General features: G+C 33.7%; 3 protein-coding genes, 1 long non-coding RNA gene and 1 pseudogene across 4 annotated transcripts; 2 read left to right on the top strand and 3 right to left on the bottom strand.

Annotated features, from left to right (window-relative positions):
- Positions 933-1,582, bottom strand: LOC107637518. The gene has a single exon (XM_016340926.2). It carries the CDS (start codon positions 1,478-1,480, stop codon positions 1,145-1,147), a length of 336 nt encoding a protein of 111 aa, XP_016196412.1. The 5' UTR covers positions 1,481-1,582; the 3' UTR covers positions 933-1,144.
- LOC107638501 (MACPF domain-containing protein At4g24290) lies at positions 3,701-9,808 on the top strand. The gene is made up of 8 exons (XM_016341809.2): positions 3,701-4,053; positions 4,142-4,500; positions 5,360-5,598; positions 6,252-6,457; positions 7,069-7,115; positions 7,324-7,510; positions 8,147-8,313; positions 8,805-9,808. The coding sequence occupies exons 2-8, from the start codon at positions 4,240-4,242 to the stop codon at positions 9,492-9,494; spliced, it is 1,797 nt and encodes a 598-aa protein (XP_016197295.1). The 5' UTR covers positions 3,701-4,053; positions 4,142-4,239; the 3' UTR covers positions 9,495-9,808.
- On the bottom strand, positions 4,509-25,039 carry LOC110270854. The gene is made up of 3 exons (XR_002360524.1): positions 25,028-25,039; positions 13,349-13,363; positions 4,509-4,962 (listed from the first exon to the last, which is right to left on the bottom strand). It is a non-coding gene; the product is annotated as an uncharacterized LOC110270854 (long non-coding RNA).
- On the bottom strand, positions 9,820-11,321 carry LOC107638499. The gene is made up of 3 exons (XM_016341806.2): positions 11,071-11,321; positions 10,299-10,735; positions 9,820-10,219 (listed from the first exon to the last, which is right to left on the bottom strand). Exons 2-3 carry the CDS (start codon positions 10,599-10,601, stop codon positions 10,085-10,087), a joined length of 438 nt encoding a protein of 145 aa, XP_016197292.1. The 5' UTR covers positions 10,602-10,735; positions 11,071-11,321; the 3' UTR covers positions 9,820-10,084.
- Positions 22,219-26,295, top strand: LOC107638500 (annotated as a pseudogene).

The raw sequence follows: 26,766 nt of genomic DNA, 5'->3' as shown, positions 1-26,766 counted from the left end.
AAATTCGAATAATTATTTGGCCCACCCAAATTGATTACTCTCACAAATAGAGACTGGAATAGCCTATTATTTATACATCTATAATTCTATATTAGCTATCCATAATTAAAATGTTGCACATATATTGTGTTAAATAATTTAATTAGTAATTTTTAATTATCATCTCCCTAGTATTATTTGTTATATCAGTAGTAATATTTATTTAAATTTATCAAATGAATAAAAATTACATAGGTATTTGATTAATATTACTATGTCTTGAGTGATTAAGACAGAGCACACGTGCCTTAACAGCACATGGCAGCAGCAGGTGTTGCTTGAATAATATGCTACCATAACAATATTTATTCATACATACAAATTAAAATTCTTAATATTAAACCACTCTTCCACCTTAGCCATGACAACAATAAAGACTAAATTTTTGTCGAACCAAGTGACAATCAACCTCTAAATATTTGGTCCGTTCATGAAAAATCGGGTTAGCAGCAATATGAAGAGCGCACTTTGATTATCACAATATAAAACTGGTGGGCGGATAGGAAAGATGCGTAAAAATTGTAACACATTTAATATTCATTGAAGTTCACAACTTATGTTGGCAAGTACACGATATTCTGCTTCTGTTAAATCGCCGAGTGTCACGACATCCGGCCCAATCAGAGTCTGAGAAGCTGAATTTGTGGATCATGAGACGTCTTTATTGTTGTCATACGCTAAGGTGAAAAAGTAGTTTAATACTTAACATACATCTTCTTTTCTTAATAATTCCTTTCAATTTTACCAAATGTACCTTTTAACAAACTATCGGCAAATCAAAATTATTTATTGAGCGCAGGTTTAAATGAAAGTCGTCGTAAATCTACTTTTTCCTAAAGAAAGCAATAAAATACGCAGTTTGCCAAAATTATACATAAATAGATACGTACTTAACATTACTGAAATGATTATATGATAAATAAAGTTGTAGGTACGTCTCCGAAAATGTTTATTAACTAAAAAAAAATTAGCCAAAAATAATTATTACTTATTTTATTTAAAATTTATTAATCGTTGCGATAATTAATAAATACTAAATAAGATAAATTTTGACTCTTTTTTTTTTTTTTCTTCTAACATTTCTGTAGGTTTCAAAAGAGCACTACTAGAGTCCAAGAAGACGCTTACAAGCTTTAAAGATCTTGCTTCCTTCCCTTCCAGAACTGTGCTTCTTCTTTGCCCTCACCGGAACATCACTTTCCGGTGATGTTATTGCCACGTAATGGTGGTCATGGATCCTACAGTACCTCTCTGAAACCGATGAAGATCTTCTCATTGAGAATGCCTTCTTGAGAAACCCGCCAGAAGAAGAAACTGAACCAGTCCTTCCCAATATCACACCAAATTTCTCTCCTCCTCCGTTATTGGCAGCTGATGAGAAATCTATAGATCTTGATTTGTGGGCACTACTTATTTTAGAATACCCAGCGTTGTTGTTCATTGTGATTGTGAGAGAGAGAAAGAAAGAAAGTGATAGGAAACAGCAAGCGAGGAATGTGGGGGCAGTAATTCAATTGAGAAGAAAATACTTGACTCAAATTGCATACGTGTGTGGATGCATGTGTGTATATAATAACATGAGCTGAGATAGATTTGGGTTATGATTGTAGGTAAAATTAGAATAAATGACTATTTGTATCTATAAAAGATAAAAACATTGACATATGTATTTATATTAGATCGAAACTAAACTTGTACCTATGTAAGATATTTTTTGTGTGACAAAAATACTCTACGTGGTACTCCAACCCTCCAAAGACAGGATATTTTTGTCATACGGAGAGCATCTTGTACAGTACAAGTTTAGTTTCGATCCAGTATGAATACATATGTCAGCGTTTTCATCTTTTATGGATACAAATGATTATTTATTCGCGAAAATTACTATGGTAACTAACAACTACTAACAACAAACAATGAAATAAGAATGAATAATGTAAGAATGTTAGACGCACGCCCATCAAAATTTATTTTTTATTATTAATTAGTTATTAATATTTAAAAAATATAAAATAAAATATATTATTAAATTATTAAATTAAAAAAATTAAATAAATAATAAAATAATAGTCAAAAACAAAAAATCCTGATAATTATTTGTGTTTCTCTACATAATGTGTGGTGGTGATACATAGTTACAGTAAGATCAGAGTGCAATGAAGGAAAAGCCTTGGTACTGGAACTCACATGTCCTCATGTGAATTCTCAACTGCCGACGCTAGCTACCATTTTATCAAATAATACTCCTCTAAATCAATAAATTTAACAAATTAATTAATATTACTTCATTTTTATTATAAAAAAATTTATTTTTTTTTGGAGAACTAATATAAACCGTTGAAATTTTTTAAAGAATAAGTTACTAATTAGATTAATTACATAATCTGATATTTTTTTCATTACTTATACTGATGGATTATTTACTGAAAAATACTGCATTAACCTATTTTTTTACTATATCATTCATAAAGTATATTACAGAATTATCATTCACTAATATAAATTTTTTTTGAACTGACTCTTTTTCTTTTACTATTTTACTAATATTTTTTCTTCATTGTTTTTTACAAATTATATTAAACACGTGGACGGTGGATCCCAAAGTCCCAACTTTTTAAAGCCATAATCACCAAATCATTGTGGACTGCCATGGAATCTATTCACACTACCTTTTAAAATTTTAGTACAACATGTTAAGAAACTAGTACCACCGAAATGGCATAAGGTAAAATTGGTTTTGAATATTTTCTTCTACATTTAAAACCCCAAACTTAGGTTGGAAGGCGAAATTAATTTTGACGGAAATTATCCAAACACATAGTGCAGTGCACCGTTTCAATGTTCTAACATATATAGTGTGGGGTTAAAAATCATTGAAAAACAAGACACAAATTGTATGACTTTTTATAGCAATGGGGTTTCACAGCACATGATAAGAATATATACATATAGAAGGGTTTTATAGAAAAAAAAAAGTGAATAAAAATGAAAAAATATTTGTTAATCTACTTGGTAAATAGAACTAACAATTAAATTAGCTTTCATCACATGATCAAATTTATTCCTGAAAAAAGAAACCAATTTCATTGAAACACTTTTTTTTTCATGTTAACTTGCTTAATTAATGACATTTAATAATGTGGTTGATTTGTCAACAACTCAACATAGATAGTTCAAAATCAAGGAATTAATTTAATAAATATGAAATTGAGACATTAATTTAATTATTGTATAAAATTTAGAAAGTCAATTTCATTATTTTTTGTCCTCTTTAAAATTATAAATATTTGAAATTTCAAACATTAGTAATACAAAATAAAAAATTACTCTTAATAATATAATAGAATAAATTATCATTTATACTCATGAAAGATGAAAACACTGACATATATACACACTAAATCCAAACTAAATTTATATTCACGCACGCAAGATGTCTTCCGTGTGACAAAAGTACCTGTCTTTGGAAGATTGGAGTGCCACCTAGGGTACTTTTGTCACACGACAAGAATCTTGCGTGAATACAAATTTAATTTCGATTTAGTATGAGTACATATGTTCAGTGTTTTCATCTTTTATGAATACAGATAGTCATTTATTCTAATTATCTAATTAATTAATTGTATAAAATTCTTTTACACTTAAGACACAAACTCAAAGTTGTCTGAGTCCACAAAATCTGCAGTTGAATGTTGAAACTTCAAACTTGAAAGTTGACACCAACACCAACGCCAAAGCTCCAAGCTTTCTCACTCCTTCTCCTTCTCTCTCTCCTCATAGGTTTCATTTCTCTCCCTCTATCCCTCAATTTCACACTCAAAATCCATTCTTTACGTTAGGGTTTCGAAATCCCACGCATTACTGCTCCTTAACGCCAATTCGCCATCGAGCTTACCACCTCTACTTTAATGGTCAAGCACAGAAATAGTGATAAGCTTTCAAGCACCGTACTCATGCACGTATGAAGCTGCAAATTACAAGCTCTGACTAAGAATGCTGCATGTGTTGGAATCGGTGGGGCACCGAATCTCTCAATTCTATCGGTTTTCTTTTAGGGTTACTTGGTCATATCTCACATTTATGTGCGTTTCATATGTCACAGGTTTCCATTTTTTTGAAGTTGAACTGAGTGGTGTGTGCTTGAATATGCTAAAGTGTGGAATTTGGTTTTGACTGAGAGGTGATGCGTTGCGCTGAGATATGGCACTTAAAGTTCCAGCTAATAAAGCTGCTGAGATTGCAATTGGGTCCATTGGCCGTGGTTATGATATATCTACTGATCTAAGGCTCAAGTATTGCAAAGGAGATTCCATAAATTCACGTTTAATTGAGATCGATGAACTTGATGTGAGAGAGGTGGTTTTACCGGGTGGAGTTTCAATTCCAAATGTTTCCACATCTATAAAATGTGATAAAGGGGAACGCACTAGATTCAGGTCTGATGTTCTGTCCTTTCAACAGGTAAAATTTCGTTTTTTTCTGTAAATAACTGTTGCTTGAATGAATTTTCTGGATGCTTATTGGAAGTCAGATTTTCCTTTTGTTTCTTCTTTGGAATAAACTTTCCTTCTCTGATGGATATTAGATGATAGATGGGTCAATAAATAAATTAGCAACCTATTTAACTACCACCAACTTTAGTTTTGAATAAACTGAAATATAGGATTGTTATTACTCTAGCCTCAGATTTGCAGAATGTTATTGTCGTTACTGGTAAAAAATTGTGCTGTAATATGTCATTATTCGAAGGGGAGCCTTGGAGCAACAGTTGAGTTGTCTCCGCGTGACCTCAAGGTCAGGGGTTCAAGCCATGAAAATAGCCATTGATGTAATTATCAGGTTAGGCTGCGTATATTACACCCTTTGGATGCGGCCCTTTCCCGGACCCTGCGTTAATGCGGAGTGCTTGTGCCCTGGGTTGCCCTTTAATGTGACATTATTCATTTCTTATGTGTATTCACAATTAGTGGCCAAAGCCAACGAGTGAGTAGTCACTCAACTGATAAGATTGATCTATGTCCATGCAAAAGGTCTTGGGGTTCAATTCTTGTCATATGTAATATCACTATATTCCCTCATTGGATCATGTGGCATATATATAACTCGGTGTATGTCATCTTTGGATTATGAATCTATGTGATTTCTAAATTTCGTTGTATTGAATTTCTTTTTTTTTTTTTGGTCATGGTTTGAATTGCATTTCTGAGTGCTTTAAGAAGGAACAGAGCAAAATATAAAAGTTTATTTGTCTCAAAATTTCAATCATTAAGAATTGCATACGTTATCTCCCCCTCATCTGTGTGCTTTTAATTGTTTTCAGATGTCAGAGCAGTTCAATCGGGAATTATCTTTGACTGGTAAAATTCCGTCAGGCCTTTTCAATGCTATGTTTGAATTTTCTGGGAGTTGGCAGAAAGATGCAGCCCATACCAAAACCCTTGCTTTTGACGGGGTGTTAATCACACTTTACACTGTTGCATTAGAGAAGTCTCAGTTAGTACTCTGTGATCATGTTAAAAAGGCTGTACCACCATATTGGGACCCACCTGAATTAGCAAGGTAAAACAAGCTCTCAAATGGTAAAACTTTTTTAATTTTGATGCCGAACAAAATGGTATTGTTTGAATTCTAATTTTGACCTCTTGGACATTTTTTATCGCTTCCTATTATATTGTTTAACCTTTTAATGGTTTTAGGTTTCATGGGCCTTTGGCTTTCATTATATTAAGATTCTATGTATCTATAAGATAGAAAGAAATTTAGTTGTAGCTGAATAGATATAAATCCTTATCAATTCCATCGAGGGGTTTCCAAATTATTTGTGTTGGGATTTATATTTCGGTGATAATGCTAAAACTATGTCAATGCATGCATACAGCTGTGCATTTTTGGTGGTGGGCTTCATTTGATTGGACTTGTTTATGATGGCATATTTGTCTCTATTTTTTATGTTTACCTACAGTTAAATCAATAATATATAAATGGATAGATGGTTATAACCAAATTAGGATTGAGTTGGATCTGTAGTCATCTTATCATTTAGTTTGTAATCTCTAAGTTACACATTGAGACTAACTTCAGGGTGCAACTTGGACTGACTCTCCAAAAAAATAACTTAGTTCTATTATGATAATTGTTTTTATTTATCTTTAACTATATTTTCATTTGAAAGTTGAAACAATAGCCAACTAGTTCCATTCGCAATGTCACAGATTTATTGAGACCTTTGGTACCCATATTGTTGTTGGAATGAAAATGGGAGGAAAGGATGTAATATATTTGAAGCAGCAGCACTCATCAGCTCTCCAACCTGCTGATGTTCAAAAAAGACTGAAAGAGATGGCAGATAGGAGATTTATGGATGCTACTGGCCAATATACAATTGCTTCAGATCAAGTTTTCCCAAATGAAAAGGTTTGTGAATAACTTTATGCATTTTTTTCATGATTTGTTTACAATTAGAATAGTTGAAGTCATTTTTTGCATCTTTCTATTACCTTTTTACCTTTGATCTTTGTAGTAACTTAGCACTATCACAATATAGATATTATTCCACTGGTGTGGTTAACCACCCCCTTCCCCCCGGTGGCACACCCAAAAAAAAAGAAGGAAAGAAAACTGCATGTTGCCTTTTGTCTGATATAAATTTCTAACCTAAGGTTGTTAATAAATAGATCTCTTTTATTTCACAAGATATTTTTAGTGAGAATATGAAAGCAAAAGCATTAACATTGTACTGTGGCATTTTTTCCATATGGTTTGCCACATGGATCATGATTATTAAAAAATATTAAATAGAAGAAAGATACTTTCAAAATCTTCAGGGTGTTATGCTATGGCTTGGCTGGAGGATGTGAGGAGTATTTGTTTGTTTAAGTATCATTACTCAAATAAATTATTACTTTTTGCTAAGTTTGTGAGTTGTAGTCATTATGTTAAACTGGTTGTATTGATGATATTCTTTGTGATGTTCTCTCTTGACAACTTTGAATTGGAGGATATTTAATTAATTCCCATTGAAATGGATAGTAACATTCGCTAATATGAGTCCATCAAGTTCTTATTCGCATAAGGAGGTATGCATTGAACATTACCCTTGACAATATTTTTGGCAGTTATTGTTATTGTTAGAAACAAGGATAGAATCATATTATATCAAAGAGTATCAAATACGCTCCCTTAGGATTAGTTTTGATATTATCATTACTCTTCGGTATTATATGGTTCTATCCTGGTTTCAAACACTTATTTTAGTACATTGTCCTCAAATTACTTTTAGAGCAGGACATAATATTCACTTGCAAGAGGAGGGGTGGAAGTGATAACAGAAGCCTACCCCACAACGAGTGGTTACAGACTGTTCAGTTAGAGCCTGATGTTATCTCAATGTCCTTCATTCCAATCACATCTCTCTTGAATGGAGTTCCAGGGAGCGGATTCTTGAGCCATGCCATAAATCTTTATTTAAGATGTGAGAAAATTTTGTTCTATTGTTGCATTTTCATATCTCAATATCCGCATGACTGCATCTATTCTCCACAGACATTAATGTGTGCATATTCCTGGCCTAGAGTGCATTTCTCATATTTTACGTCATAGTTTTTTTCTTTCGTTGTATCATTCTTCTCTTTAGGAGGATTTCTTGTCTTTCATCTTCTTGTCTTAATATTATTCTTTGTTCCAAAAATAAAATAAGATAAGAAATGTTTGTCTTAGTATTTTTGTGTTTCTTATAGATGTTGCAAGTATAATTCTTGTATTAACTGGATATCGTTTTTAGTGCAAATGCTCTTGGCTCTTGGTGTGGTTTTTAAACATGTTTACTAGTTTCTTGCTGGTTGTGTAAGGGAGAAATAATTACATGCCACCTGAACAGAAGTGGAGTATTTCAATTTCTTTGCATGCTGAAGTTTTTCTTGAATTTAGATCTTAATTTGGTGGGCTTTGAATAAAACATAACTAACATAAAACCCCTATCCAAATGATATTCCGGTGGAGAAATCTTTATGCTACCTAGCTTTTTGAGTGTTTATTTTAGTTTTTTATTCTGCCTAGAATTATAATAAATGGGAAAAAAAAGTGTCTCATTTTACATTGATTCTTGCAGATAAACCACCAATTGAAGAGCTTCACCAGTTCTTGGAATTCCAGTTGCCAAGGCAGTGGGCTCCTGTATTCAGCGAACTTCCTCTTGGTCCACAACGTAAACAACGGAGTTTTTCCTCTTTACAGTTTAGCTTCATGGGGCCAAAGCTATATGTGAACACATCACAGGTAAACATTTTCCTTCTTGGCCCTGGACATCTAGCTATTTCTTGGCTGTGCCTCTGATCCTAAGAAATCCACGTTCATGCCCTTTGGATGGTGTTATTTAGCAATTAGCTGGGAAACAAAATAAAAAGTGTGACAGGAAAATCTGTGTGAAATGACTTTTAGGATGTGTAGTAGTTTTATATCTTTATTAGCATGGAGTGATTATTGTGTTTGGTTAGTTTTGCTAAACAAGATATGCATCCTTTCTTGTTTATGTTTTAAGATTATGCTATTAAATTATTCAATTGTTACCATTCATTAACACAGCATTTTCTAACTTGGACATTCTGAAGTTTGTGCTCGACATTCTTTTGTTTTATTTTGCCTCAAGTGGAAACTGGGTGTTTATTATACCAGATAGTTCCTTTGAATGCATCCTCAACTTGAATTATATATTGGTAACTCAGTAATTTTTGGGCTCAAAAGAAGAATTTCTTTTCATGTTATAACAGGTTGACGTAGGTAACAGACCAGTGACTGGTCTTCGTCTTTATCTTGAAGGTAAAAAGAGTAATCGTCTGGCAATCCATTTACAACACCTTACATCTCTTCCAAAAGTATTTCAGCTCGAAGATGATCCAAATGGCAACTTTCGGCGCGAGTCCTATGATAAGAGATTCTATGAGAAAGTTCAGTGGAAGAATTTCTCTCATGTGTGCACTTCTCCTGTGGAACCAGAGGATGAAGTTTCCATAGTAACCGGAGCACAACTCCAAGTTGAGAATTATGGCATAAAAAATATACTCTTTCTGAGACTTCGATTCGCAACCGTACTAGGAGTTAAAGAAGTAAAGCATCCCGAGTGGGATGGATCTCCTGGACTGGGAGCCAAGTCTGGACTGATATCTACTCTCATTAGTCAGCATTTCACAGCAACATTTCAGAAGCCACCTCCACGACCCGCAGATGTTAACATAAATTCTGCTGTTTATCCGGGTGGTCCTCCTGTTCCTGTTCAAGCTCCCAAGCTTCTCAAATTTGTCGACACAACCGAGATGACCAGAGGGCCACAGGAAACTCCAGGCTATTGGGTTGTGTCTGGAGCTAGACTTGCTGTTGAGAAGGGCAGGATCTCTCTGAGAGTTAGGTATTCTTTGTTAACTATATCGTTACCGGATGAAGAAATGTTGGATGATCAGTAGCTAATTCTTTCTGTTGTTCGGGCCCGGCCTTCGCTTTCAAGGAGGGAAGTGAAGTTATCTCCAACAAAGTTGGCGGTTTTGGTAATCAAGGAGTTCATTGAAATGATGTGTAGGGATACAAATGTTGTGTTACTTGAGGAATGCCACTGCTTTACCCTCTTACTCTATTTTCACTCTGCTTTAATTGTAGATTTTCACAGTCCAACAAGAATGACTTGCTCAAAAATACCATTGGATGAATTCACTTTTAGAAATTAATGTGTAGACACGGAAAATATATATATATGAATCTAAGTTCATTGAGAAAATATATACAACTATGGGATTCGCTAATTCATCCTTTCATTGCAGTAGATATTGTCAATGTTCCAATGATACATGGTTGGTGGCTATTTTTTCATTACATGGTGTTTTGATTGGTGCTTGCTTCTGTATTTATTGGAATTTCAAACCAACTTAGATGAAAGAAGGGCTCAGGCTTACAAATTGATATATAAATAAATAGTAAAATACCCTATCTATATACTAGTATCTCTCTGTGTATACAATCAACACAGATAAGAATACATAAATAGAGTTGATAGCAGGATCTAACAAAATAGAAAATTATGATCATGAGAAGGCCAATATGCCTGTTCTCTTGGACAAGAAGGCAGAGGAGCAGGCTGAGCTATGTAAGTTGGATATTGTTGCCCTGGCATCAACACTGACAAAGATGCTTCAACCTGTTCATACACATTCTCATTCTCATTCACATTCACGTTCACATGTAAATTGTATGCATAGATGTTGAAAGAGACTTACAGTTTGAGGATTTGTTCCCTGTTTGCAAGGCGGGGCGGTTGCGGCCGTAGAATGAGAATGTGGGGTTGGAGAGGGTTTGAACAAGTGTTCAAATATGGCCATTATTACAAACATTGATATCAAAATGGCGGTTGCAACGAAGCCGAAAGAAATAGCACTCATGGAGGATGTCCCAAAGCCCTTCCATGGAGCTGCTGCTGCTGCTTCTTCATCAACTCCCCTATATGATGATGGAGCTGCTGCAGATGCTGTGTATATGTTCCATCCCTTTGTTTTTTCACTGTTTAAATTGCTCCTAGACATAGAACACTGAACTAACTAACTTGTGTTAATCTTTTCTTTTTATCTTTTATATCAACCACAAATATCTGTGAGATGATGAGGCTATGCTGCTTCTGAAAAACATATCTATCTTGGTTTGAATCAGAAATTCTTTCCTGAAACAAAAGATAAACAAAAACAGACAACACTTTCACATTTAGTGACTTGTGAAGTACACATCATACTGATCTACGGCTGAGATAAAAAACCAAATATATAAATCTGACTCACCAATATCATTCACACAAGTCATAAAAAAGACATAATAAATAGTATGTATGAACACCTCAAAAACAAAAAGACTACCAGTGTATAAATGGTATAAAGATGAGAGGAATTGATTAAATAGAGAATGTACAATATGTTAAGAGTAGAAGCATTCAGAAGTAGTTAACAGAAACAATGCAAACCAACCAGAGACAGAGAGAGAAAGAGAGAGTAAGTTTCTTACCTTTGGATGAGAGGGAAGTATGGTTTTCCAATATGTTAAGGGTGACAGCAGCCATCTTTTAAGGCAAGAAAGGAAAGCACACTTGTCTTTGCAATATGAAAATATGTAAAGACAAAGATCTATGATACACTTTTGGATTTATGTTGCCATTTCCATGAATCCTTATGCCTAACTTATTGAGTACTATACACTATATACTACTAAACCTGACCTTGTGACTTGTCAGAAGAACCAAACTTAAAGAAATATGAAAGAATGGGCCTTGCTGTCTGCAGAGAGAGCCACAGCTAGAATTTTCATTAAGTGCCTTTAAATCCAAAAGTTGTGTTTTTTTTTTGTTATATTTATATTTAATGCTTCATTTCATTTCATGTCATCTCATCTAGGTTGTTGTTGTTAACACTTAACACAAGGCTTTAAGTCACATGAATAAGTAAAGTGGCTCCTCTAGCCTAGTGGGGTCAAGTTCAAGTTCAAGTCATCATTTCTAACCACAACATTCCTTAGATGAACAACATTAATCTAATAATAATGATAATAATTGAATACATACATTTGAAATGTTTAGAGCCATATAGCATGTATAATAAGCAGCATTGAAATGTAATAATGATGAAGATTGGATTATGAATCTTTGATAATCTCATAAAATTAATTAAGATGATGCATGCACTGATGATTAAAAAGAAGAGGAAAAGGCTGCTATGCTGCATAATACATATTACAAAATACTAATATGATCTACAAACATAAACAGGCATAGCACAAGTAAATTAAAAGGAGTAATTATTATTGTTACTATTATATTCATGATTAAATAATGAGGAAAAGAAAAAGTTGGACATGGTTACAGCTAAGCAGTAGGCAGATCTAGCAGGAGCCATGATTCAAGCCAAGAAAGAAATGTGTGTGTTGTTGCTGTTTACAGGAAAAAGGAGCAAAGCTACTAAAGCAATGTGAATATGAATATGATGTTGACCACTTTCATTTCTCATGCTTGATTAGCCTTAACCTTAGCCTAAGTAAAATAATAAAATAACCTGCTTAATTAATTAAGAGATAATTAACCATATATAAGTATCATACTATCATACCATACTAAGAAATGTGAAAGGCATATTTATTTATTTATCATTTATCAGTAACTAAAAAACTTAAACAGAAAAATGAGGAAAGAAAAGTAGAAAGGCATGTCACTTTCACATTAGTGTGTAACAATCAATTGGTTTTAGAAGACATACACCAACAATAATGATTGCTCAGTTGACATATATGTATCTGTTGTGGGGTCCTAAATTGTCTGAGTCTGGGTACTACTTGAATTTCAAGTAATGCAAAGAATGAACATATATTTAGTAATGTATAGTATATTGTAATAAGAAGAAGATTATTCATGATGGAATTGATAGATACACTGAATCTACATATTTAGTAATGTAGAGGTAGGCTACTGTTTGAGTTCAAGAAAAGATGGAATAAGAGGGTGAGGGCTGCCATGACCCCATGACAAGATAGCGCACTCAAGAAAGAAAGAAAAGATTCAACAATATATATGTCTCCATCTTAAGCAACCTTTCACTTTTTCCCATCAAATTAAATTCATTTTTTTTTCCTTCTGTATAGTATAATTGAATTCTTTAAGTAAGATGATGCTGTCTGCTCTGCATTCTAAAACTATTTTTTAACAAAATCTCATCCAAAATGTTAAACATTTGTGAGCTAGAAATAGAGTTTAAAGGGTGCATGTGCAAATTCATTTCTTAACTAATTTTAGTTAAACTTAAACTCAATTTGTTTACCTTTTAACATAAATGTTAGTTTCAAGCCATAGTTTAATTATACTAAAAGAAACATGTGCATTACATTAGCAATTCTTTTAAGGAAAAAGAAAGAAAGCTTGTGATATTTAGCATGACAAAATGTTATATGCACATTAAAAACTAGAATAAAACCCAAATCAGTCCCTGACAATTACCTCGAAAGACAACGATGCCTTTGACAAAAAAAAAATCCCAATCCGGCCCCTGACAAAAAAAAAAAACCCAACCCGGCCCCTGACAATTACTTCAAAAGGACAACGAGGCCTCTGTGCCAAAAAAAAATCAATGTTATTTTTTTTGGCACAGGGGCTAATCAGTCCCAAAAAAAAATTATTAGGGACCGGATTGGGTGTTTTTTTTTTCTTGAGGGCCTCGTTGTCCTTTCGAGATAATTGTCAGGGGTCGGATGGGATATTCACTCTTAAATTATCTGTCTGCGATATGATTTTAGATAGAACTTTTTTTTATTTCTCCTTTGAGGAGATTTGTTTGAGTGAATTGAAGAGTAGAAGATTAGAGGTAGATTATGAAGAAGAAGGTTGCATATCATTGTGTTAAATTGGGTTGGGCCAAGGGAGTTGCAATGTAAGATTTTTGGAGCCCATTGAATAAGTTATGGCCCTAACTATACAACAGCCTCTGAAGTTCTACTAACGAAAACTAACGTCTGAACTTGTACAAAAACAAACCACTTTAATGTTTCGAACCAAATCAAGTTGGTTAATTGAGTGGTCAGTTCATTTGTCTGGTTAAATAAGTATTGGAACTTGAATTTCGTCTTATATATACAACAATTTATTAACTAATAACAAATCTTTAAATAAAACTCTCGTATTAAAAGATACCGTGTAAACAACCAAAAAAAAAATCGTTTCAGAACAAATTGTAAATAAATATATTTGCCGATAAAAATTCAGATGCAGTTGATTTCACGTGAAGTTGATAACCGAGGGCTGTTAGATGAAAATTTAGTCAAATCAATCAAATTATCTAACAACTCTCAGTTATCAACTTCACGTGAAGTTAACTTAACCTGAGTTTCCACCATATTTGCCTCCTAAAAGTGCCACAAGAGTCCGAATCTCTTGCTAAAAAAGAGAGTATATAGTGTGTGTGTCAAAGTCAAACCGTCAATGGTTGGTCAATGATTAACGTTACTGGACACAGAGGCATATTTCATTTTTGCAATTTTTTGGCGCATAAAAAGCGGCCAAAGTGCCCTTGACACATTTTAGACAACCCCAATTTTAAGTATCGGTTCAACTAGGTATCCTTTAAAAATCGTACAACATTCAGCCTTTTATTACAATAATTAAAAAAAATTAAAACAAACACAACTAAAAATTATGAATAGATTTATTGTCTTTTTAAAATTAAATACACATTCAAAATACAATCTAAAAAAACTGAAATTTAAAATTTAAATTTTAAATTTTTGTTTCAGATTTAATATATTTAATTATTAATATATTATAATTTAAATACATATCTAAAAATCAAGTTATTCAAAATTCAAAATTTTGATTTTAAAAATATAAAATAAACCTTAAACTATCAAATTATTAATTAAATTCGTACAAAACACTCAAAAAAACAGAGAAGTCACGTTTGCGCCATGTCGAAAATTCAGAGGCGCACATAGAAAACTCAGAGGTGCACATCGAAAAGTCATCTTCCGCTGTCGTTCATCCTCTTCCGCGCTCATCCTCAACGCTGCCTTCCTCCTTTCCGGCGCTCATTTACAACGCTGTCTTTTTAATGTTTAAATTTAAATTTTAGATTTATGATTTTGGATGTGTTTTAAAAATATTTTCTGTATAACATCATAATTTTAGATGTGTTACAATTATTAAAATTAGACCAATGCTTTGAAATGGATACATAGATATCTATTCCACTGTAATAATTCAGTAAGCGATCAGAATTGATTTAATGAATTACAAACATTTGTTGTATTTTGCAGCGTAGATGTAATAAAAGAGCCATAAATTATAAATTAACATAATTTTAATTTCTTGAATTTTTTCTACGAAATTTTAAAATTTAGCAGTAAACCACAGAACTTTGTACTATATATATGTGTGTTATGATCATTTGTTTTCGAATATAAATCAAATTAACACTCCTTTTAAAAGCTAGTTTAAATAATAAAGTATTTTATATGTCTATTTGTTAGTTTATTTAATTTTTAAATTAAATATTGTGTTTCTTATATTTTCTATCTTGGTGGTACAATAGATTTAAAGACAATGAAATAAAGAGTTAACTACTCTACATTCGAATAAACATGATAATGGTAAAAAATTAGACATTTTAATTTGGTATTTCTAAACAACTGTTAAAAGGTGACAAAAATAATTATTTAACACTAAATATATGAATATATGTAAATTGATATATCATTTATAGTAAAAACTCAGGTACAGTCAACTTCACGTGAAGTTGATAGTTGAGAGACGTTAAATGATTTGATTGATTTGACTAAATTTTTATCTAACGGTTTTTAGTTACCAACTTTAGGTGAAATTGACTGCACCTGAATTTTTACCATTATTTATTGTTACACGATATATTTTGATATTTTAAATACTTTCTAATTCATGTTAAAATATTTTTCTCCCATTTAGTCATTTCTTAAAATTTATAGTTTAATCCATATCCATGGTGACTACTTAGTGCCAAGGGCTTTAATCTGTATCTATAAAAAATATGCCTAAGAATAAAAATTGTCTCAAATTTTCAATAACTCAATTGGTTTATTAACTATTTAAAACAAAATTATTAATCTCAGTCATGCTGTAAAATACTACAGAATTTTGTGGTATATCAAATCAATTATGACTACTTGCTGAACTATTTAGGTGTAAAATTTTTTTCTTTTTATAATTTATACGGTAACATTGGCCTTAGAATTAAGTGATGAATGGCTGAATGCCCTTTAAATGCAATTTAATTTTTAATAAAATAATATCAATTGGGGACTATATATAGAAGCATGTGCAGTATATATCGTTGCAAATAGTGTCGTTACTGTTTGGGTCTAAGACTAAAAGCATGTGATAGATAAAGTATCATTGACCAACTAAATTAAATAGGAATCTTATTGCCATTGGAATATGGTTATGGTCATAAAAATACAAATGAGTACTTTAATAATATAATAAAATGACGAGGAATTAATGAACTTCTTCCCAAGCTTTCATGAGTGAATGATATTGCCTTAATTACAACATCATGACGTGGAAAAGTAATAACAATGCATATTATTTGAGAGCCGAGGTGGATATGGAAATTAAATATTATTTGAGATATGATATGTATGTATCTAGAAATTAATTATAAGCCAAGAGAGAGGAGTATGTGGACAAACCAATTTATCAATATGACTTGGATTTCCACCAAAAAGACAAGGATGATGCAAAGTGCAAACCAAACCCCACAATATATATACCAAGGTCAATGCGAGAGAGAAAATTGAACATAATGAACGAGTAATTATTTTATCAGCATTTTGAGAAATTTTTATTTTTTTTTTTGTATTTTTTGGTTGATGATTTTAAATGCAGTACTGGATTTTTCTGTAATTTTTATAGATAATTTAAAAAATTTTGAAAATTTTTGAGAGAATTTTTTAATTATTTTATTATAGTTTTGAATAGGAGATATGAACGATTTTTTATATTAGAGTGCGAAGTGAAAAATAACGTTTGTTTGAGATTTCAAACGTATGTTATACGCTCTTTTAATGAGAGTGGTTTTTATTAGTATTAGATCTAATTGATTAGACTTTAACGACAATAAAATTTAGATGTGTAATAAATTTGTTTATTTATTTATTCTTTTATAATGTACAAATTCTATACGAAATACTCCTAATAATATGTTGATATTATAATTATTTGGATTATGTTATTTATCATTCTTATTTTTTTATTTATTGAAGCTACTAGTATTCATAATTATGGATGTGTATATCTGATCTATGGTTGCCTCATAGCTAGGTACTGCTTTTGCACTCATGGTGTCTTCCCCTTTTGAAGAAAGTGCTCTCTCATAATCATATACTCTCTTAGCTTTGTTTCATATCATACACCAACTATTCCCCTAAATTTTATTTTATTTCAATTCTATTTAAAAAATTTTCGATTTACATCAAATATACTTCTGGAAACTAATTTTTCAAAAAACTTAAGACCAATTTAATAATAATTCCAAAAGAACAGTCTTTAAAATAAGTAAATCAAGCATAATTTTTATGTATTATTGTTAAATTAATCTTAATTTTTTTTAATTTAACTATTAAAATATATTTGATACAAATAAACAATTTTTAAAATAAAATAAAACTTAAAAGTATTTTGCATATCAAACAAGAAGCAAAAGTAATTGCTGATTATGAGGTCCAATTGTTGCTAGCATGTGTTTTGAGATTTGTGACAAATTTCTTAGGAGCTTTTCGGTTCCATTATTAATATAATTAATGTCAATCTTTAATTTGTCTTATTAAGCTTTCAGCGTTTGTGGAGTTGAGCTTTTGAGACAATGCAGTTGTTTTTTATAATTATCTAAGATTTTATATGTATGTATTGATTATTTCATTAAAAAGAAATCAAATTATTTATTCAAATAATTTTACAATTAAAAAAATTAGTTAATATATTGACTACTTAAAAGTTTTTTTTTTACTCCATTAGAAGAAAACTAAGTTAAAAAAGCTCACCAGAGAGTGACACAGTGAAGAATTTTATATACAAATATATAACTGAAGTGAAGAAGAATCTGAGTTCAGGAAGATCAGAGAAGTTGGAAAATGGCATGGGGTCTGCTATGTATATTTTCCTTTTAACTTGAAACATTTGGTGGAGCCAACATGTTCATTGCTTTATTTACAACACTTTCTTTTTTCTTTTTTCTTTTTTCTCTTTTCTTTTTTTTTTTCTTTTATCTAATTTAGCTCCCTTTTCCTCTTCTTTCTTATCTTTCGTTTTTTTTATCTTTTACTTTGCTAACGGATGCATATACAAATGTGAGGACCAAAATGTAATAAGCTGGCTAGCCAAGCCATTTTTCAAGGAAATGACTTTAATTTATTTAATTTTGAGAAATTATGACTTTAATTTAATTTCTAATTACCATATGTTTCAATTGTGTTTTTTGTCCATAGTATCTCAACTTGATAAGTTAGGTTACGTTTGTTTATAAAAACAGGACAAGACATTGAGAATAAGACAAGACAAGATACTGATAGACAGAGACACAAAATTTTGTGTTCTTGTATTCCGTTTTGTGATAAATTAGAACAAATTATGAAAATTCAATTTATTCTCATTTTTTTCATTCAAAAAATCTGAGATAAAAAATATAACAATAAAAAATATAATTATAAAAAATTAACAAGAATAATAAAAGAAAAAATAAAAAATAAGTTGTGTCCCTTGTTAGTGTCTCCGTATCCTTCCTGTCATGATGAACACAAAATACATTAATTTAGTGTCTCTAGACACATTGTCTCTGTCCATGTCTCTTCTGCCAAACACGATTTTATGTCTCAGTGTCCCTATCTCAGTGTCCTGTAAACAAATGCAGCCTTAAGAATTAATCTGTCACAGATCTCTGAGTTCTATTTAAAGGTTTGTTATTGGTCAATGAATTACTGCATACATAAGATGAGATTCAAACTACTGACACTTACTTAACTATTAAACGAGTGAGCTGATCATTCGACCTACCCAAGTTGGTTTATGCTTCAATTGTGTTAGCTCCAAGTCAAAAGGAGAATTATGATCCTATACTATTCCAGCATTGATAGATCTCTTTATTATGAAAGCAATTATGCTGTCCGCAACCCTCGTTTTGCTCTTTATAATGATGTAATTCCTTTTTATTATATTCTTATTCTTATACCTCTCCTTTAATTCTCTTTCTAAGATTTTCTTATTTATAAGTTTACTACACTTAGTTTATATATATATATATTTTATGTAAAATCAATCCAATAATTATTTGAGTTAATTATTCTCTAAACTATCCATGTTTTTTAGTCAAAGTTATTCTGCCCATTTGGTTTATAATAAAAAGAAACCGAAAAACTTTGTAATTCCTCCTCCTCATTATAAGTTAGTTAAGAAGAAAGCAACAAATTAAACTCCACAGTTTCTTGATCGTTTCATTCACATTCTTCTATTTCCTTTCATTTTACCAAAAAGTAATAGTAGTAGATAAAAAAAATCAAATAAAGTGATATTTATAATAAAGTGGTGAGTACTTATAAAAGAGAATAGTTGTCGCAAAGAAAATACTAATTAAGTTGCTGGATCAAGGAATCGATGCTTATTTACTTTTCCCCTCGTGAGGTCATAACCTTGAAGAGTTTGTGTATTATTATTTATAAAAAAAATGGTATGTGAATAGAAAATTAATTATTAAATTAATTATTATATATTTATGTATAAATATATATTATTTAATTTATTTTTATTGTATATTTTATATTTTAATATATATTTTATATAAAAAACTAATTCAGTGACTAATTTTTTGTACACATATAATATAGTTATATTATTTATTACTGATCCTTCATGACGTAGGCTCATTTTTTCGGTTATGGAAACCATGAATGTGTTGTGCTTGGTTATGGATTTCTGGAGTGTTAGACCAATGTGTGGGGCAGTTTTTATGAGCTGCAGTGTGAAAATTTCGGACCATGCGAGTTGTGTGTACGGAAAAGGTGATGATCAAGTCGGAGGGTCCGAGTTGTAAGTAGAGAAATTTTGAATCTTCGACAAAGCAAATCGGACCGTCTGTGTTCTATGTATAGTTAATTTTTTTTTAGAAATCCGTATTGTTGGAGCAAATCGGACCGTCCGACAAGGCCTCTCCCACTCGCACCGTCCGATTTCTCTTCTGCTGACACCACATGCATGTAAAGCACGCCTGAACTCCATAACGGGATCCTACCCCATCTTCACCTCCGTAATAAAATTAAGGAGAGTGATAGGGGAACAATGAAATTTTTGAACAATATGAACAACCACCAATCAAATGAAAATATATTACACCCTAATTTAATGCTACTAATTAAATTTACTCTTTTAATCCTATTAATTCACATGATTTACGTATTGTTCAAAAATCTTGTTGGTTACCTATACTTTTCCTAAAATTAAAGAGTGCACTTATGTTGATTAAATGTTAAAATCAGTTAGAAAACAATGTAATGTTAACTAAAACTATTTATAACTAATAATCATGAAACAAAATAGAATATATATTAACTTAAATGGTTGTTGGAACCAGATATACCGAGACAAATTCTATTATTATTATTAGAAGAGAATATAAAATAAGAAGATACTCTATCAAATTCAAAATATTAAAACACTAAATTAACGAGTTTTTTATTTTATAAACTCCTTATTCTTTCTTGCTTTCTTCAATATGTGACTAATTTCATACACTACTCCTCACACTTGCAACATTAACATGCAAGTGCTTGGTTGTTTTGTTATTTAATGGTACTAAGAAAGTAGCTAGGAAGGAATATGAAGATGAGAAATGGAGTACGCCATGGGCTTCAGTGCAATGATGCACTATGTCTCCCAATGATTGGAGCGTGTTCTGTAGACGGCACTCACTCATGTGTGGATTGGATTCAACTTGGGAAACTTTGACATTGTAATGCTAATGCCATTACCACACTGTACTATATATCAACTATCATTTCTATTTGTACAACAATCTCATCCTTCTTATGCAAATCTTTGTCGCTCCATCACCTTGTACAACCACTACTAATGATGTCTCTGATGAAGCAAACAAGAAAACATGAGATTTGTAATCTTGGTATTAATGTAACAAGGGTCAATTAATTAAGACTAAGATTGGAATTTAGCTACAAAGTATGATTACATGAATGATGAGTAATAGTATGTAGCATTGCATTGAGTTAAGGTAAAGTGGAAGCAAGTGAACTAACTCAGGCTACACATAGAAATCAAAGACAGTGACTCTTCAAAAGGGAAGCAGGCCTGCCCTGATTGTGACACCTCGGAACACCAACTTATTGCCATTAGATCATCATCTTGGATCTTATATCTTATGTGGACCCAAATTACAATTACATACATACATGCATAGAGAAACAACAAGAGCCCTCTTTCCCATGGATTCGTTTTTTTTTTTCTTTTCCTTTTCCTTTGAGTGAGTGGGTTTATTGTATTTTAATTTTTCAGTACATACAGTAGTATTCTTTTTTAATCTTTCTCTTTTGCTTTTAATTTCTTTCTTTTGTAGTAGTGGAAGATCAAAGCAAGATTATCTATCTATCTCTTGCTTTTGCTTTTGAGCCCTCTCTTTAAGACCTATCAACTCTTATTTATATTGTATTATTGAATTAAAAGCAAAGGGCATAGACCCAATTAGCTCATTTTCCATACCTAGTTGGTCCCTGGCTTGTAGGGCAAAGAAGAAGAAAGAATAAAGTTAGAGGCAGGAAAAAGCTTCCACTGCTGGTTCCTTTCTTCCATGCAAAATCTATCTGGAAACTTATTATCAATTGATCATTCAAACAACAACATAGTCATAGTCATGATTTATTAATAATCATCATCTTTTAGTCCTTACACATCCCTCTGCCACATGTTCCCAATTTCCAAATTGTTAATACTGTCATACATATATAGGACTTGCTTTAATTTGCTTCGGAAATGAAACCGTATTACTATGTATTATTGATTGATGAGGTGAGAATATAGACACAAATTCAACACAACACAATGGCATGCAAATTAAAGTTGCCTTCCAATTCATTCATTCTCCCAACCAATTGAATATTGACATAACCAAATCCTGACAGCATGGCATGACAACAGAGACACACACTTTTTATTTTATGGGGGGTCCATTTTCATGATAATTTACCATACAATACATTCCTTCAAATTTACTACTACAAAGGAAGTGAGTAATTATTAATTTTTAACCGCATGTACGAAAGTGAATGTGGTATACATGAGTGCTGAAAAGTCAAAACAGAGAATGGTGGGAATGCCAAAGATGGAAGGCATCTATCTCATTGTAAAGAAGGATAAGTTAGCAGTTTATGGATTGTGGTAGGGAAGTGTATACGCGGTTCAATACAATTTTAGAGAGTCCCACGGGCCACTACACTATACAATACATTATATTTATATGATATGATGCACCAGCACCAGTCTGCAACAGTGCCAACCACTTACTGCCACTACTCACTTTCCATTCTTTTGTTTTTTCATAGAAATGAATGCTAAGGTGGAAGTATAGTCATTTAACAAGTGTGTGTGGGATTCCCTCCTTCAAAGTGCAATTCAAAGCAATAAAGACTAAAGACCCATTCTTTCTTTCTTTGATTAAAGCTAAAGGGCATTTTTGTCATACGATCCACACCACTTTACTTTATCATGTTGCCCTAATCTAAGCTTTAAATTTCGGTTATCCATCCAACCCCTTTTTCTCTTTTATTTTTTTTTTTCTCTTCCTCTTGAACCAGCTCTTGTATTGCTTTTTCCTTTTCCCTTTCCCTAATAAAACCATAAAGCAAATAAGGATAACAAGTAAAACATTTTTTTCTGGGAGTGTGCATTACTTCCTCACCATCTTCTTCTTGTTCTTCATCAAAGAAAAAAGACAGTAAAAGAAGAAAGGAAAAGAGCAAATTTTACAAAAGTAAGGGCTTAGCCTTGGCTTCTTCAATTCCTTGTATTTCAAGACATGTAACGGTTCAAGCTTCTTTCTCTCTTACCTTAAAACCTCTTCTTCTCTCCAAACTCTTGAACCGTATCAAACCATGTCCACCTTGGCCTTCACAACCCTCGTTGTTTCGGTTCTGTTTTCTCTCCTCTCTTGCTCTGCTTCTTCTTCAACCCTGCTCAGTGATTTCCATGCACTTGTTTCACTCAAAGAAGGATTTCAATTCCCAAACCCAGCTCTCAATAACTGGAACACTTCCAATCCGGTCTCCGTTTGTTCATGGACCGGAATTCAATGCCACCGGGGGAGAGTGGTTACCGTCGACTTAACAGATTTCAACCTCTTCGGCTCTGTTTCTCCTTCAGTTTCTCAACTGGACAGCCTCATCCACCTATCCCTTTCCGGCAACAACTTCACCGGCGCCATTGACGTCAGCAACATGAGCAGCCTCAAGTTCCTCAACATCTCGAGCAACCAGTTCAGCGGCCACCTCCATTGGAACTACTCCACCCTTCATAGCCTCCAAGTTCTGGACGCCTACGACAACAACTTCACCTCCTTGCTTCCCGTGGGGCTTCTGAGTCTCAAGAAGCTCACGTACTTGGATCTTGGCGGCAACTACTTGTACGGAGAAATCCCGCCTAGCTACGGCGGCCTGACGGGGCTAGAGTACCTTTCTCTGGCGGGAAACGACCTTCGGGGAAGAATCCCGGCGGAGTTAGGGAACCTAACGAAGCTGAGGGAGATATACTTAGGCTACTACAATTCCTTTGTAGGCGGCATTCCGGTGCAGTTTGGAAAACTGACGAGTTTGGTGCATATGGATCTCTCAAGCTGTGACTTGGACGGTTCAATTCCAAGAGAGTTGGGGAAGTTGAACCAACTTGACACTCTTTACCTCCACATTAACCAGCTCTCCGGTTCAATCCCGACGGAGCTGTCAAACTTAACGGCTCTCGTCAATCTTGACCTCTCCAGCAATGCACTCAGCGGGGAGATTCCGGCGGAGTTCGCCAACCTCAGCCGACTCAAGCTCTTCAACCTCTTCTTGAACAGGCTTCACGGCTCCATACCGGACTACATTGCGGAGTTCCCGGAGCTGGAAACGCTTGGCCTCTGGATGAACAACTTCACCGGCGAGATACCGTACGGCCTCGGCTTGAACGGGAAGCTACAGGTGCTTGACTTGTCGTCCAACAAACTCACCGGTGTGATTCCTCCTCACCTGTGTTCCTCTAAGCAGCTAAGAATCCTGATTCTCCTCGACAATTTTCTCTTTGGACCCATCCCCGACGGTTTCGGAACGTGTTACAGTCTGACCAGAGTGAGGTTAGGAGAGAATTACCTCAACGGAACCATCCCTAACGGATTTCTTTACCTTCCTAAGCTAAACTTAGCCGAGTTACAGAACAACTACCTCACCGGAGCCTTGACGGAGAATTCCAATAGCTCCTCTCAGCCTCTTAATTTAGCCCAGCTTGATTTGTCAAACAATGCATTGTCCGGTCCACTACCTAAATCGCTTTCCAACTTCTCCTCTGTTCAGATCCTTTTGCTCAGCGGCAACCAATTCTCCGGTCCAATTCCGCCTTCCATTGCAGGACTCCGACAGGTACTCAAGCTTGATCTAAGCAGGAATTGGTTGTCCGGGGAAATTCCGCCGGAGATTGGGCAGTGCGACCACCTTACCTACCTTGACATGAGCCAGAACAATCTCTCTGGCTCTATTCCTCCTCTCATAGCCAATATCCGCATTTTGAATTACCTCAACTTGTCAAGAAACCATTTGAACCAAAGCATCCCCAAATCAATAGGCACCATGAAGAGTCTCACCATTGCAGACTTCTCGTTCAATGAATTGTCCGGTAAGTTACCGGAGTCAGGGCAGTTTTCGTTCTTCAATGCTTCGTCTTTCGCAGGGAACCCTCAACTGTGCGGGTCTTTGGTCAACAACCCCTGCAACTTGAGCAGAATGACATCCCAGCAGGGAAAGCGCTCTCCGGATTTCAAATTAATATTTGCGCTGGGGCTGTTGATTTGCTCCCTGGTGTTTGCAGTTGCAGCCATCATAAAGGCCAAGTCGTTCAAGAAGAATGGACCCGGTTCGTGGAAGATGACGGCATTCCAGAAGCTGGAATTCAGGGTGTCGGACATTCTAGAAAATCGGTGCGAGCAGCCATGATCACGGGTTCCGTGCAGAGATTCAAACACTGGGGAACATAAGGCATAGAAACATAGTGAGGCTACTGGCGTTCTGCTCCAACAAGGAGACGAACCTGCTTGTGTACGAGTACATGAGGAATGGAAGCTTAGGAGAGGCGTTGCATGGGAAGAAGGGTGCGTTCTTGAATTGGAACTTGAGGTACAAAATAGCCATTGATTCTGCTAAGGGACTCTGTTACCTTCACCATGATTGTTCACCCTTGATTGTCCACCGTGACGTCAAGTCCAACAACATTTTATTGAATTCCAATTTCGAAGCCCACGTGGCGGATTTCGGTCTCGCTAAGTTCTTGGTGGACGGCGGCGCCTCCGAGTACATGTCTTCTATTGCCGGCTCCTACGGCTACATTGCACCCGGTATGTACTTCTTGTTAACTTGTTAGTTAGGGAAATGAAATAAAAGATTTTAATTAGGATAATCGAGGTTAGGTCCATAGTAATTATAGTATAGGAAACATTTCAAGTGCACCGAAAATACCGGTACTCTAATTGTTTTAATCGTTAATCTGAATTATAAAAAATATATATAATATATATTAATTGAAATCAATGGTTAAAACAACTGCTGCGTTTGAAATGTTTTCTACAGTACATAGTAGTAACAGCTAGGCCTAGGCAGGGGGTGAGTGAGGGATGCAAAAAGAAGTGGATGGAATTTTATAGAGAAACGAGAAGAGAATTTGTTTTGGTTCAGCATTCAGCACCTGCGAGTGGGGACCATAAAACTCTCATTTCCTTTCACAATCTCAGAGAGACAGGTCAATCTGACACTTTCTATTAATTGAATTTGGTTGATTATATTGCAGAATATGCATACACACTGAGGGTTGACGAAAAGAGTGACGTGTACAGTTTTGGAGTAGTGGTGTTAGAGCTTCTAACCGGAAGGAAACCGGTGGGGGCAGAGTTCGGTGAAGGAGTGGATCTTGTGCAATGGTGCAAGAAAGCAACGAATGGACGGAAAGAAGAGGTTATGAACATAATTGATCAGAGGCTGAGCGTGGTCCCCAAAGAAGAAGCCATACACCTTTTCTTCATTTCCATGCTCTGCTTAGAAGAGAACAGTGTGGAGAGACCAACCATGAGGGAAGTCGTTCAAATGCTTTCTGAGTTCCCTCGCTCTTCCTTCTCTCCTCACTTACACCAATCTTCTTCCTCTCAAATACCTCCCAAACACAAACCTCCTACTTCTAATAATAAACATCTTTTGCTTTAATTACTACTTATTAATAATATTCCTCTACATTTTCAGGCTAAATCTTCTTAATTATTTTCTTTTTTTCTCCGGGCTTAGATTTTACTTTAGTCATACAGAGAGAGAGAGATGTAGGAATAGTGACCAAGATGTGCAGGATTGCATTGGCCTCCCCAACGTTCTTTATTTGTATTTATGTTATTATTATATCATATATATAACAATAATTATTTTGTTAATTAAGTTATCTTTTTGTTCTATTTGCAACAAATTTTAAAACTACCCTTACAATCCATTAAGGAATATGGTGCACCTTCTAGTAGGGGTTGTGGAAGGATTTAGAGTTAATATCTGAATGGCGGGGTCTAATTAGTAATTAGCCCAGGCCCATTCCATCTTTCTGTCCAGGAAAGAATCTGAGAATTGGGGATTGTATGTCTTTCACCAATTGACCAGACGAGGATTTCGAGCCCTTACAGTGGCCTGCTTTCTTTTACTTCACCCAACACGCTGCTTTTGCTAATCTCATGGTAAATAGTATTGTCTAGGGATATATCAAGCCTAAATCCATAACTTTCATTCCATCAAATTCAAATCACAACGGTCAACCTTATAGCTTGCTTTATTACAGTACGGCAATAACTCAAATATCAGCAAAAATTTATTATTTTTTATAAATATTTTTAATAATTAATCTAATTTTTTAAATCAGTAATCTAATAATATACT

This window comes from Arachis ipaensis, chromosome B04 (assembly GCF_000816755.2).
Source record: "Arachis ipaensis cultivar K30076 chromosome B04, Araip1.1, whole genome shotgun sequence".
In the NCBI taxonomy this organism is placed as follows: Eukaryota; Viridiplantae; Streptophyta; class Magnoliopsida; order Fabales; family Fabaceae; genus Arachis; species Arachis ipaensis.
The sequence above is the reverse complement of the archived record's forward strand: the minus strand, read 5'-3'. Positions and strand labels throughout refer to the sequence as shown.